The 12,588-nt window shown below is 36.7% G+C and overlaps 1 protein-coding gene across 1 annotated transcript; it reads right to left on the reverse strand.

Annotated features, from left to right (window-relative positions):
- Nucleotides 1-222: 222 nt before the first annotated feature.
- Nucleotides 223-6,101, reverse strand: LOC120418601 (uncharacterized). Its single transcript, XM_039581044.2, has 5 exons — nt 5,274-6,101; nt 5,066-5,215; nt 4,942-5,010; nt 4,803-4,880; nt 223-358 (listed from the first exon to the last, which is right to left on the reverse strand). The coding sequence occupies exons 1-5, from the start codon at nt 6,099-6,101 to the stop codon at nt 242-244; spliced, it is 1,242 nt and encodes a 413-aa protein (XP_039436978.1). The 3' UTR covers nt 223-241.
- Between the last annotated feature and the right edge of the window lie 6,487 nt (nt 6,102-12,588).

Here is a 12,588-nt window from a genome sequence, read left to right on the forward strand (position 1 = left end):
TGGATGATGTTTCATAGGATTCATTATGTTTCGGAGAAATTAATTGCACCAATATATTTTTCGGAGTTTCATCATTTTGTAAGAAAGGCTCTATTTCTCCTCTGGTGATATTAAATCGGGTTTTTTTTAGTTTGAGTAATTTTGATTATTACTTTTACAGACATTACCATATAGTTCATTCGTATTCCTTATCATGCTGCTAAGATTGAATACTTGCTTAACTGCACTGCAACGACGTCGTTCACCACAGGTCCATGGAGCCAGCGGCGGTCACTTGATTCCTAGAATCCTGACCGCAGTTGTCTGCCACCTCAAATTGCACTAATATTATCAGGTAGCTCATGACCGAGGCGACAATCTAAGAAAGTTCAAACATAATATCAAGTTATAGAGAATGGAATCCGAACATTTTACCAGGAACAAAACCGAAAAGTCTAGTGTGTACATTCCACATGCCGTAAAACGAATCGGATTGTGCATCATTTGGACCTGGAGCATGTCAATCTGTGGATGAAAATGACGAGGTCAAGGCGTGGTACAATATCTTAAGTATTAGTTCTTGATATACTCTTCGTTTTAGTTTTAAATCCCCGTTTGGATTAAATCGGTGCAGTAAATTTGACGTTGAATTAAGCTGAAAAATTATTTCACTTGAAACTAAGGTAACATTAACACTGAAATGATTGAACCTGTTCGTAAATGTGGCTGCACATCCGTAGTGCTTCAGCAGTTTGCATCAGCTGCAGCAGATTCCAAACGGTTCCAAAAAGATACGAAACGGCTTTGGTTGTTTTGAAGGAGCCGCAAATCAGTCCGTTGACCAGTGTAAAGTAAAGCAAACCGGAAATGGTTAGAAAAACCTGCATCATACCACACAGGATTGGCAGTCCGAACACGTGGTTGATGATGACTGAAGCGCGGTACAGTTTGTAGTAGATAAGCGATAATTTCCGGATTTGTTTATCGCGCCTAAAGTTTGAACGCAATTCCTGTTCTAATTTGACGGTCAACTTGGTCAGCACAAACCGGAAGCAGTACAAAACCAGGTAGAAAATGTGAACAATGCAGCAATTATTTATAACGGTGAAAATGTAGGTCACCACGTTGAATGCCGAGTAGGGTGATAATGATGAACTTAACATCAAATCGAGTGACATGATAATCACAAATGCTACATCTATCAAGAGTCCCAACACCAGTGGATTCCACAAAATTACGTGGGAAATGTCCAGTCTAACGAAGCAATGCCGAAACACACCGTACAGCTCGTTCAGACACTTCCACTGGTACACCAGCAGTACGTTGGCCACGAGCACCCGGATGTCATCGGTAAGTTCGGCTATTGCGGATACGATCATTCGCAGCGAATCGAATTGCTTTCCGTATTGCTGCGTAGATACCATCAGCCGAATCGCCGGCATGGCCAGAGCAGACACGTAGCAGTACAGCATTCTTGGGCGGGACAGGTGGAATTGATCCGTGGTGGCATCGTACCGAAACGGAAGTACCCCGAAGAGCAGTGTCTTGACCAGGTGAAACTGCAACAGCACCGGAAATGAGACTTGTCTGAACGAAGTCATGGTCGCGGAAGGACTGAGTTGTTTGGGGGAATGTTTGGGCGGGAATAGTGTTTGAAGGTGAAAGTGATGAAATATTGATGAAGGATAACACGAAAGTTTTCACAAGTGTTATTTTAAGTAATTTTGGGAGGATAGCTAAACTGAAAGTCAACAAATGGGGCTGATTATGTTAAACATGACTTCATCGATTAAGTACGTCACGCTCTATGTTTATCCAAATAATTTTCAGTTCTGATACGATTTTCGTACATCTCTTTTGATTTGGTTTGATTGCAAAGATGATATCTGATTTATATAGAAAAAAATCTAAATTATCCGGATATCCGAAGAATCAGCTCTATCTTATATCAAAATGTGTTGTTGATTCAAACATTCCCCTTTTTTCTGCGTGTATGCAATTATCATGTAAATTTAACAATATTTCTTCTATGCGTTGATATATTGGTAAAACATACATCTTCTTCCAGTCTTATATTATTATTATTGAGCAATTCCAGCTCAAATCAGGAATTTTTCTGGCACTTTTGTACCCGACCCTCTCCGATTTCAATGAAACTTTGTAGACATGTTATCCTAGGCCTATATAAGCCATTTTTGTGTATATGGAGCCAATAGTACTCGAAAATAACATTTGAGAAGGGCGTAAGGTATTTAAATATTTTTGTATTTTGCAATTTAAAAATTACTGTATCTCGAAGCCGTTGCATCGTATCAAAAAGTGGTCAAAGACAAACTTGTAGGAAATTAGACGGGCTTTCTGAAAAAAATACACTGAAACAAAAATACACGCCACTTCTATGAGATTTTTTGATTTTTAAGTTTAAAAGTTAAATTTCAAGGTGATGTCACGATTTTTTTCGCTCAAAATTTTTGAGGAAATAGCCTAAAATGTTACAAAAAGACTCACGAAAAATGCAGGATGGTATGTCTCTCCTAAAAAAATACAAAAATCATTTACTAAAACTGTTTTTTTGAAAAGTGGTCTAAACGTCAAAATTTTCAAAAACCGATAGTGGGAATCGATTCTTCAGACAATTTTACATAATAGTCTTTGTATTGACCATTGCCTAAGTTCAATCCTTGGGAAGATACAGCGAATTTAAAAATAAAAATGATAAAAAATTGGTTTTTTGGTGGTTTTTGGCAATTTCTATAAGACAGACTTGATTTTTTAGTCTCGTAAATATTTTTACCGGAAAGCTCGTCCAATTTCCCATAAGTTTGTCTTTGACAGCTTTTCAATTTAACTCGTTTTATTATTTATGTAAGCTTATTTACTATCCAGGTTTCTACCACACTGAAAAAAATATTCTATTTACAGTTATGAGCAATGTAATTAAACTTATATCTGTAAGCCCATACATCCAATTGAAATGCTGTCAAAGGCAAACTTATGGAAAATTGGACGAGCTTTCCGGTAAAAATATGTACGAGACTAAAAACCAAGTCTGTCATATAGAAATTGCCAAAAACCATCAAAAAACCAATTTGCATCATTTTTATTTTTAAATCGCTGTATCTTCCCAAGGATTGGACTTAAAACAATGGTCAATATAGAGACTTTTATGTAAAACTGTCTGGAGAATCGATTCCCACTATCGGATTTTGAAAATTTTGACGTTTAGACCACTTTTCAAAAAAACAGTTTTAGTAAATGATTTTTGTATTTTTTAGGAGAGACATACCATCCTGCATTTTTCGTGAGTCTTTTTGTAACATTTTAGGCTATTTCCTCAAAAATTTTGAGCGAAAAAAAATCGTGACATCACCTTGAAATTTAACTTTTAAACTTAAAAATCAAAAAATCTCATAGAAGTGGCGTGTATTTTTGTTTCAGTGTATTTTTTTCAGAAAGCCCGTCCAATTTCCTACAAGTTTGTCTTTGACCACTTTTTGATACGATGCAACGGCTTCGAGATACAGTAATTTTTAAATTGCAAAATACAAAAATATTTAAATACCTTACGCCCTTCTCAAATGTTATTTTCGAGTACTATTGGCTCCATATACACAAAAATGGCTTATATAGGCCTAGGATAACATGTCTACAAAGTTTCATTGAAATCGGAGAGGGTCGGGTACAAAAGTACCAGAAAAATTCCTGATTTGAGCTGGAATTGCTCTATTATTATCTATACTGCCGCTCTAATCGAGTCCATCCCATATGTAAAAACAGCAAGCCGAGAAAAACGCATGTCAAATTTGTCCCGCCCATAAGGCTACGTGTTAGAATTTCACGAAAAAGTGGATTTTCTCTGGTTTTTTAGAACAAAGTACTAAATTTTATTGTTTTTTTTTTTTGATAGTTTACATGATTTCGAACCAAACTGTTTATATATAAAAAAAATCGACAGTTTTGTTCGAACGCGAATCAGTTCAATACGGAGAGTCGGATCGAGGAGCTCTTTGTTGCCTTGGATTCGTATAAGTCCAAGGAAGGTTCTTACGACAAAAAGGGACAACTTTGGCCATTCTGGAACCGATTCCGCAGATCTGCAGATTGTATGGGAAAAGTTACGTAAAATCAAATTTTGATCACAGGAGGCTGAATAGGCAATCAAGCTAAAAACGTCAAGAAACGAAAAAAAGACAAGACGAAGTTTGTCGGGTTTAGCTTGTTACTTTTAAACCTTCATAAAAAGGATAGTACAAATTTGACTTTTCAACTTCCATTCCATTCAAATGTATGGGAATGCTTCAGAAGTCACCAATGTTGAATGTTGACCAAATTGCAAAAATGGCTTATTTGCTCAAAATAGCTTTACCAAAAAAGAGGGTTTCTTCCTATGGAAAATGTACCTACTTGGCTTGAGATGCTCGAGTTTTCGTTCGATCGAGCTAATATTTGGGATGTTGGTTCAGACACCCGTACAATTCCTGTCCTTCCCTGTTATGGGCGGTCAAACGACTAATTCAAAACCGTTGCATTCAGCTTTTTGTACTTTTATTTTTTAAGCAGTGTTTCAAAGTGTCAAAGAATTTATTGAGAAATAAATAATTCAAATAATAATAAAAACAATTAATTTAATATTTTATAATCTAAATGGTTTAGAGCATTACACCGTCGTACAATTTCTATTGCCATTATCAGCCAGATCAAACTGCATCAGAATTATCAAATAGCTGGCGGTTGACGTAATGATCTGAAACATAACAAAAATAAGTTAGTAATTACATCTTCGAAAACATCGGCCAACACCCATCTCGCACCGAAAAGATCACTGTGTAATCCAGCGAGAACATTCCGCAGGCAGTGAACTTCAAGGGATGGTGCAGCAGCTGGATGAGAAACATCTCAATCTGAAAGCCAAACAATCTTTCTTTTATCAATATTGACAGAGTGCTCACAACATTCCATTACATTCTTCTTGAGCTCCGGATTGATGTTTAGGGCATTAAATTTATGCAAAATGTCCGCAGTGGCACGAGACTGAAAGAGAACAAGTTAAGAATTTTTTTTTTCGTTGAGTTGCATGGTGGTTTACCTCTTCGATGGCCTGCTCGCAAACATCCGCCACCTTGTAAGCTTCGTGGAAGTTCAGGATGCACATGAACAGCACTGCAACACTTAATCTTGAAGACACATCTACGGAGTACCTTGCGTATCGGTTGACAACGGTAGACAAGAAGTAAAACTAAAATGATTTAATGTTTTAAAAAGGAGTTTGATAGCTTCCAGATTTCATGTTTAACCTGGTTCAGGATAAGGATGGAAATCAACGTGAAAATGATGAGCATTTGATAGCTGTACGCCTTATTCAGACGTTGAGCCAGTATGTACACCCGCTCCCGAAGTATCACAATCTGACGAAGTTTTTCCGTGTACAGATTGGAGCTTTTGCCAAAGCTGATGATGGCCAGCTCGCGACTCACCTCCTGGTGCAGAGTGCCTAGTTTCTGGTTTAAAATTTCGAAGAATCTCCCAATGAACATAACTTGTCCGTAGAACAGCCCAGTAGCGTTGACTATCATCACTTTAGGATACATCGTAACAAGCAAGGCTATCCAATCAATCGGAACCTGTTCGATCTGGAACTTTTGCATGGCAATGCTTGCAACGGGAACTATCAAGAGCGTAAAACTTATCACCATTTTCTTCAACATTCGTTTCATCACAACATAAACAACCGTTCTCAGTGGGTATCCTAGTCCATTTGCAATGGCGTGAATTTCTTCGAATATCTCGGCAGTCTCCTTCCATGTCCTGAACCTTCGTAATGTACCGAAAATCAATGATTGTATTAAAAGCAAAGATTCGATGGTATCGATCACCGAGGCCACTATACTTTTGCGTTCTCCTTCGAGAGTCAATAATTGATTTGCAATCTTATAGAACAAACAGGGAATTATTGCCAAAGCGAAACTATAAACCGTTATAAGTTTTGAAGCCACAAGTCGTTTCTTAGTTCTATCGTACACGTGGAGGGAAAATCCAAACAGGACCGACACCAGATAGAAGATAATCAGACAGTTTCGCACCACGATGAAACGGTCCAAACCGAAGCGGTTCCAAAAAGTCATTTTCCCAGAAGACATCCTCGCGCAACTTTGATGGATGGTTCGGTGTGAAGATACCGCTTATATTGGGGAAATTGCCTGGTGTTGAATTATTAACTCTAATTGAGTGATTAATAAATGTTGTTTGCTTTATTGAGAGGATTAACATCAAATCGTAACAAAAACAGCCACGCGTCGTCACATTAATTATTTATCAAGAACTCGTTGACATTCTAATCTAGATTGATGGCTCTGTGTAATGAAATTGAATCCATTAGGTTGGATTTTACAAAAACAAAAAATATATTGACGAAGTAGATCTCACTAAGATGAACAATCGTCTAGTGAACGTCAATAAAACAAAATCGAAGGCAATCACAAACAAAGATCAGAATTTTCAACGATTTCAAACAGCTTTAAGTATCAATAGTATGCCAATAATAAGTCCCCACAGCTCACGGGAATCACGGTTTGGTTAGTGTCACTAATAAATAAACCATATCTCATTCATAAGCTTTAAGATACCTGGTAGTAGACGACACGGCACGACTTACGAGTAATTCCACTACGTTGTCTTGAATGATAACATTCGTTCCCTAGAAGGTCGTGCTTCGAATTCAGTTTAAAATGCAATATGAATCGATAATCTTATCAACAAAACTAGTTTTAACGAATTTCAGGCGAAATTGTGACTTTTTAACAATTTTACCTAAAATGTATATGTGTTTTGTTAAGAAGATTATACACTTAGTTAACTTAATGTAAACATTGATTTTTTTTCCTTTAAAACTATATTAACAACCTTAGCTATGGTAAATTTGACGTAGAAATAAAATTTGAACACCTTAAATATAATTTTAACAAGAGAAACTGTAACCATATCTAAGTCACCCCGGAATTCAAAATATGAATTTTCAACGCAAATATTTTTAAGGCACTTCAGAAAAAACTTTCTTTCAAAGATAGTGGACCTTGTGTGGCCTAACCCAGTATATCGATGTCGTCATGCTATCTTGTCGCACCCGCCATTTCGACGTTCCGAGAAAAACGCGTTTCAATGTTTGACCTTGAATAAACCAAAACTAGAGCACGCAATGTAAACAATAACAAACACGTTTTGTTTGGTTGACCATTCTGTGCATTGTCCCGAAGTTTGGTTGAAATTGGTTGCTGGAGTCCCGAGTTATAATTACAAATTTTTACGGTAGTCTAACTTGTACGTGCGTCAAACGCGTTCTGACCTGAAATCCCTTTGGCCAATTGTCGCACTTACATCAATTTTCAGGGAGTGACAAGATAGCACGACAAGATTGAAGCTTCTTGCATATGTAAAGTGATAAAAATGCACGGAGTTTTTTCGGTTTTTGTTGAATATCATAGGATTAAAATCGAATTTTGGGGATCTGTAAAGGTCAAAAGGTCAGGCATTGTGAGCTGCACAAAATGGCGTTCTTAACTCAATTTGGCCCAAAATGCACGTACGACAAGTTAGCACGATGGCGACGATATGTTTTAAAAATAATAACCTTGAAAAAAAACTTGACAGTTGGAAAATATTCCAAACATAAATTGAAATCCTATCAATCCTATGATTCAGGATGCGCTGCTAGAGTTGTCAAAACTTGGGATTCAAAGAGTGTATGCAACAATGCTTATGCCATGAAATGAATGAAAAATTGAGTCAAATCTAATATACACCCTTCAGAGAAAAGCAAACAGAAAAAGTGAAGTTTTTGAATTTTGGCAAAATAGTGTTCAATTTCGAATAACGATATCTTGGCAAGGTACGAACATTTTAAAAATATACTTAGGACAAATTTCTAGCTCATTCATTTACTGATAAAAGAGGAAAATCAATCCTTATATCTGAAAAAATTAAAAAACTTTTATATTTCTAATGTAAAAAAAATCAGCACTGCCAGATAAATTTGGATTGTCTTGTGATAAAACTCAAAAGATGAGAATTTTTGTATTCCTAAACGAATACTAAAATTTAATTGGAGTTATCTGAGTTTATGTGTTAAGAAGCTATTTTTTTCTGGAATTCGCAATTTTTCCGGAAACACCAAATTGATCAAAAAAACAATTTTAAAGGTAGATATTTATGATTATTCTAATTGAAATTAAGGTTTTGCATGTTTTGGATATCGTAACAGATCTTTGATATTTCAAAACCAGTTCATGGGACAAAGTGGAACAACTTAAGACCGCAAAGCGATTTGAGAAATCTTAAAAAAAACAGAACTTCAACTTCTTGTAATGGATGGCTCTGATAAATAAAAAAACGAAGTTGACTTTATAGCTGTCAGCCACCATTGCTAGTACCAACCACTAGTGTCTTCCTTTTTATCTACAAGGACTTCGCCGCCCTGGGCTCCTAAGTGTATGAAAGTATGGCACGGAGCGACGGTGCCGAATACCCATATTTACACAAAGAATTTTAGAGCGCCCGCCGCGGGATTCGAACCAGCTACCTCTGGATTGTGAGTCCAGTGCGCGGTCCGATTGATCCACACGGGCGGGCTCTGATAAATAACTGGCAAGAAAATTTGTATGGACAAACTGTCACAAAGTTTCAGTGAAATAAAACAAAATACGTATACATATTTTGTTCTTAGTAGTCATACATAAAGGCAATGAAATTTTGTTTACGCCATTTTTATGATTTTAGCCTTAAATTGCGGTGTTTTCTTATAAAGTTTAAATAAAGCCCATATAACTTTTGAGTTCAACCTGCTATTTAAAAGTAAATACAATACTTGTTCGGTAACCGGGTGTTGTTTAACCGGGCTGCTTTTTAACTGGGCGCTCGATAACTGGGCTGTAGCCCACTTAAAAAGCAGACAAACGTCAAAAAAACAAAAACAAACCGTAATAATCGAGGGGCCAGTGGATGCTTGAAGCAAGTTCAATAAATTTGAAATCATATTTTTGGATTTTTTATGAAATTTCAATTATAAAGTAAAGGATACAAAAAATGTATGCATCGGTGGTCCCCTCGTCATTTTTCGTTCAGCCTAGTAGCGAGCAGAATTCGGTAACTGGGCTACGTTCTAGCCCAGTTACCGAACAAGTTCCGCATACATAAGTCATTACAGTGGTGGAGACGCATGGTTCACCACGCTAACTGTTCCAATGTTGTCATCCCTGCTCGCTCCTACACTTACACTCAAAAATGAAGTAGTCATACTAACACTGCTGTACCCGGTATATTCACCGAACTTTTCACGACCACGATTCCTCACCCGAAGCCGAGATGAAAGACCATGTGGCACGAATCCGCACCGTCGTTGGCATCAGTTTGTGTACATCCTTCGAGTCGTTCGGTCGTGGTTCCATGTATGGTCCCTCCCGTCGGAGTGAAGTGGCACGTTATTTAGTAAAAGACACTACCGGAAGTGTTTGGGTGTGGATGTCTGTGTGCCCCGTACTTGTTTGCGCGATTACAACGATCAACGGAAGCTAGCAGGTGTGGTGCGGGTGGTGTGCAAAAAGGCGCAATCCTGGTTGGCTTTTGTTCGACCAAATGTTGCAGCCAATCAGGCGCGCATTGGGCTCACTTAGCGCTCCCAAGTGTATGCTATAGTTACTGTGGAAGAGTGTCACTAGAGAGCGATGGATGGTTTAATCTCGTGGTGCTCGAAGGGAATATTCCAAAGAGGAGTTCGCTGAAGAACGATGTTCGCTTCGCGTCCCACTTAAGGGGCCCGTTAAGTGGATGCAAAACTATACACACACATAACTAGTGCTGTGGAACTTTGCCAAGTAGCAGCAGCAGTGGCAGTGGCGCCGTTGGCATCAATGAAGCGAACGACAAGTCTCTAGTGGACAGTTCATTAATTCCGGACGTGAGTGCGTTTTAGTTTAGTGCTGATGCAGGCATCAGCTGCCCGGCAAGGTCCTTTTAGTAGTAGCAGCAGCGCAGTTAATTGTTAGTTGAGTTACGAACGATCGGAACCCTTCAAACGGAAAATTGAGTACCAAAGTGGAAATCAATTTCCCCACACCAGCAGCCAAGGTGGCGCGCGCGAATCCTGATTGAGACATCAAGTCACTTCGCTGTGCTCCGAGCAGGACGTGCTGGTGGATGGAGGATGGTGACTGACGAATATCCTTGGATTAGGGGTCGGGAAAGGGGGTGGAATCAGCACTAGAGGACTTCTAGACAAAAATGGGCAAAATATTGCAATTAAAAAAATAAGTTTTTGATCTTCGAGCCCAAAAATGGATCAAGAAGGGAACGAATAAAGTGTAAAATATTTTTTCAATTCCGTTTTGAAAATTCTTACTTTCCCTGTCATTCTATAGTGATTCATCATTACTAGGGTTAGTGAATTTTCACGATTTCGCGGACAGCGTGAAATTCATGAAATTTGAACATTTCCGTGAAATTTGAAAATTTCCGTGAAATCCCGTGAAATTCATCAGTTTCTTAAAATATTTTTTTTTAAAAACAATATATTAAATAATTGATCCATAACGACTTTGAAAGTACATTTAATTACTGATATTAACTATTTGAAGAATTGTTAGCAAACCATACATTAACATAACATTTTTACAACATTTACTTAGAAGTGAATGCTGCAAATACTTAAATGATGTTAACAAAAATCAATCAAATAAAAAAAAATTCTCGGAATCTTCAAGTTATCACAAGGATGATATAATCAATCATTTGATTACAGTTATTCTCATACCAACAAGTTTTATTTTATTAATTTTATCTTTTTCAATAATTTTTTTTGTTATTTTTTTTAAGATTGCACAGATTTTTTTAGTTGAATTGATTTATTTTTAGAAATTAATTAAAAGCAAACATTCATGTAAAGAAACATTCAGTAGAAAAAAAAAGAAAGAAAAAAAATCATTGACCAGAGGAGTAAATAATAAAAATATAGATTGAACAATTGAATTCCATGAGAGTAGAGAAAAATATAATCAATAATCAGGGGCGCCGACTCTGGGGGGGCACGGTACTTTTTGCCCCCCCTAAAATTTGGCTGGGGGGGCAGCCCATACATTGTGCCCCCCCAGAAATTTTGGAAGAAAAATATTCTTATATCAAATATTAAAAAAAAAACACAGAAATAATTGAAAATAATATCTAAAACTTAAATGGAACATTGTTTGTACACACGGATAGAATTCTTGTAAGCGAATCCGTAAAATAGTTCAAAAACATTTGGTTGTTTTCGAAATCGCTGAAATTTTTTGAACAAAATCGTTTACAATTTTCTGGATTTAGATGCATTTTTATTCTAAGTCGACAACATACCACTGTGCTCTCTGAGAAAATCAGTAAGCTTAGTACAAGAGCACAGAGTCATCGGTAAATGATTTGAGAGATGCCGTCCACATAGATTTAACGGATTTGCTCATAAGATTTCTATCTGTGCATGTTGTTTCAAAAACAAAACGAATGTACTTTTTTCATAGCACTTCATCTACAATCAAACTTACGCAAACTCTTGCGAAAACAATCATCATGTTTTCAAACGCAAAATTCTGCGATTTGCCATTGTAGATCAGGATTTAGCGAATATAAACTGAAACACTTTTCAAAATGGTCATTTGTTGACTGCTTTACATTTACAAATATGCTGATAAATTCGATAATTTTTTGGGTACTTTTAGAAAAGATTTGAAAAGATTTCAAATACATTTGTAAACCGCTAACCGCTCTATACCAATTTTAGCCGAAGAATACAATTGTTTCAAAAAAAGTAAACTTTTGAAAACTAGCGCACCACTTTACTGAGAAACAGACAAATTAAAACCTAATCTGAGACAATTTCACATTATAATCTTTAAAAAACACAAGTGTATCGCCTTCTGCCATTTATGTTCGATTTAAAAAATAAATAAAAAGGCTATAGAAATTTTAACTGCACCCTCAAAAATTATGCCGAAAAAAAAAGGAAATCAGCATTATTGAGTAATGGGATTCCATTTTAAAACGTCAAATTCTTAAATTCTTAAATTCTTAAATTCTTAAATTCTTAAATTCTTAAATTCTTAAATTCTTAAATTCTTAAATTCTTAAATTCTTAAATTCTTAAATTCTTAAATTCTTAAATTCTTAAATTCTTAAATTCTTAAATTCTTAAATTCTTAAATTCTTAAATTCTTAAATTCTTAAATTCTTAAATTCTTTTTTTTTTTTTTCATAAAATTATTTTTATTAGGTCCTTTTCGGTACTGGGACCTGGTTAGGACCGAGTCGGCTTTTGTAATTACATTTGACTTAATAATTACAGAGGATCTTGTGTGTAAATGTTAGTGGGAGGGGAGCCGATTACCCGCGGCCTACTCGGGGTTAGTAGGGAAGGGATTGATGTTAAAGACAAGGCGTGGGAAGGGAAGGGGGATTGTGTAGGGGTCTTGGTTGGCTCTGCTGGCCTTTGCGTTTTGTCCTCAGCCGCAACTCGGTGTCCAGCTGCTGGGGCGTTCTTGCTTTGCTTCCGGTGCAATCCAGAAACGACGGCTTTGTGTGAAGGCGAGTTATACT

The sequence above is a fragment of the Culex pipiens genome, chromosome 2 (assembly GCF_016801865.2).
Source record: "Culex pipiens pallens isolate TS chromosome 2, TS_CPP_V2, whole genome shotgun sequence".
Taxonomy (NCBI): domain Eukaryota; kingdom Metazoa; phylum Arthropoda; class Insecta; order Diptera; family Culicidae; genus Culex; species Culex pipiens.